At 41.1% G+C, this 9,208-nt stretch overlaps 1 protein-coding gene across 6 annotated transcripts in view; it reads left to right on the plus strand.

The window, feature by feature from the left end:
• The window catches only part of LOC100618312 (zinc finger protein 420-like), a 30,252-nt gene extending 24,440 nt beyond the window's left edge, over window positions 1–5,812 (plus strand). For 3 of the 6 annotated variants that reach the window (XM_056821957.1, XM_056821959.1, XM_056821960.1), the window contains 2 exons: window positions 324–392; window positions 1,327–5,812. In XM_056821957.1, coding sequence (XP_056677935.1) covers window positions 324–392; window positions 1,327–4,754 — 3,497 coding nt within the window. In that variant the 3' untranslated portion in view covers window positions 4,755–5,812. Of the gene's footprint in view, window positions 1–323; window positions 393–417; window positions 1,068–1,326 lie in introns of those variants that run through there. The other 3 variants (XM_056821963.1, XM_056821962.1, XM_056821958.1) reach the window with 3 other exon arrangements.
• The last annotated feature ends 3,396 nt before the right edge of the window (window positions 5,813–9,208 follow it).

Consider the following 9,208-nt stretch of genomic DNA (forward strand, 5'->3'; position numbering starts at 1 on the left):
TATTGAGTTTATTGTTTATCTCTGGTTTTTCTGAGAGACCAATAATTCGGAGATTTTCTCTTCTCCCTCTGTTTTCCAGATCTGTGACCTTCTCAGTGAGATATTTTATGTTTTCTTCCAATTCATTAATTTTTGGGGTTTGCTTTATTGATTCTTGCTGTTTTATCATCTCGCTTTCTTCGAGGTGCTTAATTCTGGTCGTTAGGGACTGGTTTTGCTTTTCAGCCTTGTCTGCCCTTCTATTGGATGCTTCGAGTTCTTTTTCCAATTGAGCATTCTTATCTGTCAGACAGCTGATCTCTTTCTCCCATTTTTCTTTCCAGGTTTCCATCTTTTGGATAAGTTCCAGTTTGAGATCTTCCAGAGCTTGTTGATAGTTTCCATTTTGGGAGGTGTGTTCTGAATTTTTTTGGATTTCCTCCTCATTCTCCTCTTTTCCTTGGGTACTTCTACCATAAAAGTTTTCAATAGTCACTTTTTTCCCTTTCTTCCTGGAGGTTTGATTTTGGGCCATGTGAGCCATCCCTTTGGTGGTTTTATTCCCCTTCCTTTTTGGTCTGAGATCTGGGTTATATGGGTGGTTTTTCTGTGAATTTAGGTTGCTTCAGACTAGTTCTTCCCAGCCTCCGAGGTTTCTTAGAGTGCTGGGTCCCTGATCACAGCCACACTGCCCAGGTGTTCAGCTCCGCCCAAATAATCAACGTGTGGTCCGCCCCTGGTGTTTAGCTCCACGGAGATGTTCAGCTCAGCCGCCCCAAGTACAGCTCCACTGAAGCGCTGGATTCTCCAGTGAAACCGCCCGTTTTTTCCTGGCAGTCCCCAGATCCCAAGGACCCTGGAGTGCCCCCCCCCAGACAGAGATGTTCCCCACTCACTCACTGTCCTGGTGAGCGCTCAGGTAGCTCCCTCTGATTTAGTGGGGGAGGTGGGGCGGGGGAAGGGCGGCTCAGTTCACTTTTCTGTGCAAGTTTTTCCTCCTTATTTTAGTGTGGAAATGTTCAAGCCCCACGTACCTTCGCCTCTGTGGAGTACTGGGAGTACTGGGGTGTCCTTCTGTTCCTCCAAAGGTGATTTTTATGCTCCTTTGATGTAGTCTATTTCGTTCGGTGCCGGGGAGAGGAAGCATGTGGCGTCTAGATTGCAGCCATGATTACGCGGAAGTATCTGTAATGGCATTTTCAAAGAATAGATTGTGCCCATTTTAGTTGAAAGACTTTTCTTCTTAACTGAGGAATTTTGATAGAAAGCAGTTCATGTTAACAGTTGAGGACAGACAATTAGAGTTATATATGTGTATATGTATGTTTTATTATTTGTTTCTTTTAGAAGGAGAAATCAGATCTGAAATGAAGGTGAATAAAACAGAGATGAGCCCATCTATGGAAGAAATGGACCTACAAAGATTCAAGAGTGATGGTCCCAATAACTTTGCTTTCAAAGAATTCGGTGTTGCACCTCAAAATTCATCTCATGTTGAAGAACAAAGAATGCACAGTGAAGAAAAATGTAGTGAACATAATAAGTGCAGAATGATGTTTATGCATAGGACCGGCCTTGCTGGATATCAGAAAATCCATACTGGAGAAAGACCTTATGAATGCAAGCAGTGTGGAAAGACATTCAGTCGAAGCTCCAGTCTTGTTGTACATCAGAGAACCCACACTGGGGAGAAACCTTATGAATGCAAGCAGTGTGGAAAGCCATTCAGTCGGAGATCCAGTCTTGCTGGACATCAGAGAACCCACACTGGGGAGAAACCTTATGAATGTAAGCATTGTGGAAGGACATTCCGTCAAAGCTCCAAACTTGCTGTACATCAGAGAGTCCACACTGGTGAGAGACCTTATGAATGCAAACAGTGTGGAAAGACATTCAGTCAGCAGTCCCATCTTGCTATACATCAGAGAATCCACACTGGGGAGAAACCTTATGAATGCAAACAGTGTGGAAAGACATTCACGGTGAAATCCAGTCTTGCTGTTCATCAGAGAATCCACACTGGGGTGAAACCTTATGAGTGCAAACAGTGTGGAAAGGCATTCAGTCAGAGGTCCCATCTTGTTATACACCAGAGAATCCATACTGGGGAGAAACCTTATGAATGCAAGCAGTGTGGAAAGACATTCCGTCGGAGCTACACTCTTGCTGTACATCAGAGAATCCACACTGGGGAGAAACCTTATGAATGTAAGCAGTGTGGAAAGATATTCAGTTGGAGCTCCAATCTTGCTGGACATCAGAGAGTCCACACTGGTGAGAGACCTTATGAATGCAAACAGTGTGGAAAGACATTCAAAGAAAGGTCTATACTTGCTGGACATCAGAGAGTCCACACTGGTGAGAGACCTTATGAATGCAAACAGTGTGGAAAAGCATTCAGTCAGAGGTCCCATCTTGCTTTACATCAGAGAATCCACACTGGGGAGAAACCTTATGAATGCAAGCAGTGTGGAAAGAAATTCACAATGAAATCCAGTCTTGCTGTTCATCAGAGAATCCACACTGGGGTGAAACCTTATGAATGCAAACAGTGTGGAAAGGCATTCAGTCAAAAGTCCCATCTTGTTATACATCAGAGAATCCACACTGGGGAGAAACCTTATGAATGCAAGCAGTGTGGAAAGACATTCTGTCGGAGCTACAGTCTTGCTGTTCATCAGAGAACGCACACTGGGGAGAAACCTTGTGAATGTAAACAATGTGGAAAGACTTTCAGACTGAGCTTTAGTCTTGGTGTACATCAGAGAATCCACACTGGAGAGAGACCTTATGAAGGCAAACAGTGTGCAAAGACATTCAAAGAAAGGTCCATACTTGCTGGACATCAGAGAGTCCACACTGGTGAGAAACCTTATGAATGCAAACAGTGTGGAAAGACATTCAAAAAAAGGTCCATACTTGCTGGACATCAGAGAACGCACACTGGGGAGAAAAATTATGAATGCAACCAGTGTGGAAAGACATTCACAATGAAACACAGTCTTGGTGTTCATCGGAGAATCCACACTGGGGAGAAACTTTATAAATGCAAGCAGTGTGGAAAGAAATTCCATCAGAGGTATGATGTTGCTATACATCAGAGAATCCACACTGGGGAGAAACCTTATGAATGCAAACAGTGTGGAAAGACATTCACGGTGAAATCCAGTCTTGCTGTTCATCAGAGAATCCACACTGGGGTGAAACCTTATGAGTGCAAACAGTGTGGAAAGGCATTCAGTCAGAGGTCCCATCTTGTTATACACCAGAGAATCCATACTGGGGAGAAACCTTATGAATGCAAGCAGTGTGGAAAGACATTCCGTCGGAGCTACACTCTTGCTGTACATCAGAGAATCCACACTGGGGAGAAACCTTATGAATGTAAGCAGTGTGGAAAGATATTCAGTTGGAGCTCCAATCTTGCTGGACATCAGAGAGTCCACACTGGTGAGAGACCTTATGAATGCAAACAGTGTGGAAAGACATTCAAAGAAAGGTCTATACTTGCTGGACATCAGAGAGTCCACACTGGTGAGAGACCTTATGAATGCAAACAGTGTGGAAAAGCATTCAGTCAGAGGTCCCATCTTGCTTTACATCAGAGAATCCACACTGGGGAGAAACCTTATGAATGCAAGCAGTGTGGAAAGAAATTCACAATGAAATCCAGTCTTGCTGTTCATCAGAGAATCCACACTGGGGTGAAACCTTATGAATGCAAACAGTGTGGAAAGGCATTCAGTCAAAAGTCCCATCTTGTTATACATCAGAGAATCCACACTGGGGAGAAACCTTATGAATGCAAGCAGTGTGGAAAGACATTCTGTCGGAGCTACAGTCTTGCTGTTCATCAGAGAACGCACACTGGGGAGAAACCTTGTGAATGTAAACAATGTGGAAAGACTTTCAGACTGAGCTTTAGTCTTGGTGTACATCAGAGAATCCACACTGGAGAGAGACCTTATGAAGGCAAACAGTGTGCAAAGACATTCAAAGAAAGGTCCATACTTGCTGGACATCAGAGAGTCCACACTGGTGAGAAACCTTATGAATGCAAACAGTGTGGAAAGACATTCAAAAAAAGGTCCATACTTGCTGGACATCAGAGAACGCACACTGGGGAGAAAAATTATGAATGCAACCAGTGTGGAAAGACATTCACAATGAAACACAGTCTTGGTGTTCATCGGAGAATCCACACTGGGGAGAAACTTTATAAATGCAAGCAGTGTGGAAAGAAATTCCATCAGAGGTATGATGTTGCTATACATCAGAGAATCCACACTGGGGAGAAACCTTATGAATGCAAACAGTGTGGAAAGACATTCACGGTGAAATCCAGTCTTGCTGTTCATCAGAGAATCCACACTGGGGTGAAACCTTATGAGTGCAAACAGTGTGGAAAGGCATTCAGTCAGAGGTCCCATCTTGTTATACACCAGAGAATCCATACTGGGGAGAAACCTTATGAATGCAAGCAGTGTGGAAAGACATTCCGTCGGAGCTACACTCTTGCTGTACATCAGAGAGTCCACACTGGTGAGAGACCTTATGAATGCAAACAGTGTGGAAAGACATTCAAAGAAAGGTCTATACTTGCTGGACATCAGAGAATCCACACTGGGGAGAAACCTTATGAATGCAAGCAGTGTGGAAAGGCATTCCATCAGAGCTCCAATCTTGCTGTGCATCAGAGAATTCACATGGGGAGAAAACTTAAGAATACAAGCTATATGGAAAGATCTTCACATTTAGCTCCAGACTTGCTATAGTATGAATGAAATTTACCATCCCTTCTTTCTTGGGCAGCATACCTGGTAGGATTCTGAACTTGACTCAGAGGGGAGTATTTCGTGATGGGAACCATTGAGTATAGAATGGCAGCAGGGAAAACACTGCAGTAGAGTTGAAAGGTCACAATGGGGGCAGGATGATGTCTCCTGGACTATCCCCTTGGCTGCCCCCCGTGTGGCTCAAGCAAAATAGAAAGCCACAGTGATCTCCTAAGACAATATTTGTGAGTGTTAGTGCACGGAGAACTATTTCGATAAACTGAGTCAAGAGCAGCTATTCAAGCTCTTTCAGATTTTTGTTCTCTGGGCTTACCTGTGAGCATTGCTAGGGCACCCTAATAGTGCCCACAGAATAGTAAGCTAAATGGAGCAATGAGGAAGGTATGTCTCCTGTTTTTCTACCTTTTCTACCTACGTCATTTGATTAAACAACATTTAGACCAGTCTCATTCCCTTATATACCATACTTCAGAGCAACCACACTCAGCTTTCCTTTTGCTCAAAATCAGACAATTCTCTCTATATCTTAAGCTCTCCTAAGATTAGGGCCTGATGGCATTGTGTTTAGACATAAAGTATGATCCCATAAGAAAATTAAGGGAGCATTGAATAATTAATCTTTCAGATCAATTTATTGATAAGGGAAGGATTTATGACCAAGTAAGAAACAGATAACATAATAAGGTTTAAAATACATGGTTTTTATTATATTAGATTTAAAACTTTTGTATGAAAGAAACGAATATAGTCAAAATTAAAAGTGGAAAGGAGTTATTATTTGTTTTAAAAGATGTCTAATTAAATATTTTAGTTTTTAAAAATTGTAACCCTATTCACAAATGCCTGAATTCATCATTTCTTGGCATCTGGATCTACAGAGGAGTGAATTCAGGAAGGACATAATGTCTATGGCCTATGGAAATTTCAAATTAGCACTATTTTCTATGTTTTCCTCAAAAATTTGTATGAAGCAAAAATTAGAGAATAACCAATGTTATTGTAAATTTCAACTATGAAATAAAATTATTGGCTTTGCAGTGAGTTCTATTCATTTGAATGCATTATCATAATAATTACCTTACATAGAAAATCACCATGCATCTATCAGCTTGACCCTCTAGACTGATTGCACTTACAGGCTGTGTAACATAACTGATACAATTACACTTATTATACTATTTCTATAGCTATAACTTACATGTAATTTTTAAGCCAATTTTGCATTGAGGCTTGTGGTACATATGTGGCAAAAATATATCACATCAATATAGAACTCCAAGGTAAATAGATTACTGGGGAGGAGGCCAGACTCCCAATAAAGGTGGACCCTGTTCAAGATCAAGAGAACAGAGATAGAGCCTTAGGAGATTGCCTTTTTAATGTCAAGAAATCTGATGACTCGGTGATAAAATAGTTTTTATTTAAATAAAATAGATGATAATCTTTCACATACTCATCTTAGTGACAAGTACTGATTAACTTGGTAAGTATAAAAAAGATCACTATGAGTGGTAACTTTGTAGTACTCACTTAGGGTCTTGGTGACTTTACTGATAATTATGGTGGAATAATAGGAGTCCACAGTTTCGGTTAACTGTTATGTGAAAAGAAGAATACCCCTCCACCCTCTTTGTGACTCATCTTGTTTTAGAAACAAGACCATTCTTCCTCTTTTTGTTTCACCATTTTGTTATTGTAATAAGGAAATTAGGATTTTAAAATAGTGATTAAAATAAGATATTTGATAAATCTCTTAGAGTACAAGCTAGTTAGAGATGTAAAAAATAGTCTCGAATACAGGACTACAATCCCCACGAGCCTTTGCTCCACTTTCCCAGAATACCTTGTAATCTCACCTGGGCCGAGATCGAGAAGGTATTTAAGCTGATTCAAAGGCTTTTGAGGCGCTCTCTTGGGTCTTGGACTTCCATTTGGGGCAGATGTGTTTTTTTTTTCATAATGTAGGTGAGGTTGTGTCTAGGCCACTCTATGGCCTGGACACGTGTTTCTTATCCTGTATTTTCTTTAATCCTTAATCTTCAATAAACCTCTACAAATATAATACTCCTTGCAGAGAGAAACTAATTTCTACCTGCCTCAGCTCCTGCCTCAGTCTCCCCAGTCTCCCCTAAATTTTGATCTTTACAGAGAGCAGTGCATGAGATCAGAACTTGGAAGAAAGAACACAGGAAAAGGTTCTGTTTGTTGGTGAGATCCTCTCTAGGTCACTCACTTGGACTGAATCCCTGAGCCTCAGTTAGTGAGCTTGGTCTTTTTCTGGCTTCTGCTGGAGACAGACATCTGAAACTTTACTCTTGGCTGGTGAAAGGGAAGAGAACTGGAAACCACCTAAAGAGATTCTTATTCCTTATTTTCATGTTTTTAAGTAATATATTGACCTGGGGCACAGGAATAAGAGGATACAACCTTTGATTTTCCGGACCCTGATGTCCTACTCCCATTGTCTCTACCCACTACCTCCGCCCCCCCCCCCATACTGATGAGCCCCATGTTACCTTAAAGGTAGGTAACACCTATTATGATTCTCTTTTGGACACTGGAGCTTCCAGGTCTGTATTAAAGAGTATACCTGATTTACATTGCTATTCTATTGGCTCAGAGAATGTAATGAGAGTGTCAAGGATTAAAAAGCTTTCCCCTAGAATGGTGTCTGTAGGACCTCTAGAAATATAACATTCCTTCCTTTTGATGCCTGACTCCCCTTTAAATTTTCTGGGGAGGGACCTTCTATGCAAACTCAGAGCCACGCTATAAAGAGACACTGTAGTTTCCAACATACATATGATTATTTCTTCTATTCATAGCACATCTACATACTTTACAGCAGTAGGCTTGTGCTCAGCCATTTTTCCATACCTATACATGAGAACTCCAGGCATATCTTTGCTTTCACCTGGAATGGCCCCAATATACATGCAGTCCTCTGCCACAAATGTTCGTGGAAAGCCCGAGTTTATTTTCACAAATTTTGAGCTAAGACACAGCTAATATAATATTTAAAAATAGTCAATTAGCCAAATATGTAGATGATCTACTCTTGGCCTCAACAGATGTAGAAGCATGTCAGGAAGATAATAAACACATTCTTGTGGAACTACACAAAAGATGGAATAAGATCTCAAAGAATAAAGTTCAGTGGTGTCTCCCTAAAGTAGAATATTTGGGGTTCATCCTGACTGAGGGTGCCCGCTCTATTTCTCCCAAGTGAATTGAAAATATTCAAAATTTAAGTGCTCCTACCACTAAGAAAGAGTTTAGAGCAATTTTAGGAGCAACAGGGTTTTGTAGACAATGGATCCCTTACTATGGGGAAATTACTAAATCCCTTATAGGACTAACAAGGGATTCGGCCCCTGTACCCCTCAAATTAGAACCAGAACACCTGGAAAGTGAAAATGAAATTTTCCACCTGGAAGTGGAAAATGGAAGTAAAAATTCAAAGCAAAACAGATTAATGGAGTGTGGGTGTCATCTGAAGGAAAATCCCTGTTCCCTAGAAGTTTCTATCACCAAATTTGCCAATCTATTCATAAAAATGGTCACTTTGGTACCCAGGGCATCGTGGACTCTGATAAGAGAGTATGGATAGCCCCTGGTATAACTACTATAGCCTCCAAAGTGTGTACAGCCTGCTCTACCTGCCAAGTATATAACCAACGTGCCTTTTGTGGCAAAGCCTTTGGTGGGCATCCTCTGGCTTACACACCTTTTGAGCACCTATAGATAGATTTCATAACAATGCCAAATGCCAGAAATTATAAATTTTGTCTAGTCATAGTAGACCAATTTACCAGATGGACAGAAACATTTCCTGCAACCCAAGCCACAGCAGCTTTTGTTGCTAACGTGCTTTTAAAAGAAATTATTCCTTACTTTGGCCTCCCAGCATGTATTGATTCAGATAGAGGAAATCATTTTACTGATTCTATCCTAAATCAGATATAGTCTTGCTTGTGGATAAGCCCCAAATTTCATGTACCATATCATCCCCAGAGCTCAGGCCAAGTTGAAAGATTGAACAGAGAACATAAAACTATGATTGGAAAATTATGCACTGAGACACATTTAAAACGGCCTTAAATTCTCCCTCTGGCCTTATTTTATCTTAGAAGCAGGCCTAGAGGAGACCTACACATCTCACCATTTGAGATGCTTTTTGGACATCCACCTATATAGGCTAAGCCTTTCTTCCCTGCATATACATCATTCTTAGAGGGAGATACTACTATTGCTTCCTATATACAGGAATTACTGCACAAACTGTGTGAATTCCATGAATCCAGAGCTGCAGTACAAGCTGGACCACTAGACTTTTCACTTCATGACCTGAACACAAGAGACAAGGTGTATATTAAGAATTTCCAGCATACTGGAGCAACTCAGCCTTCCTGGGAAGGGCCATTCCAAATATT

This window comes from Monodelphis domestica, chromosome 3 (assembly GCF_027887165.1).
Source record: "Monodelphis domestica isolate mMonDom1 chromosome 3, mMonDom1.pri, whole genome shotgun sequence".
Classification (NCBI taxonomy): Eukaryota; Metazoa; Chordata; class Mammalia; order Didelphimorphia; family Didelphidae; genus Monodelphis; species Monodelphis domestica.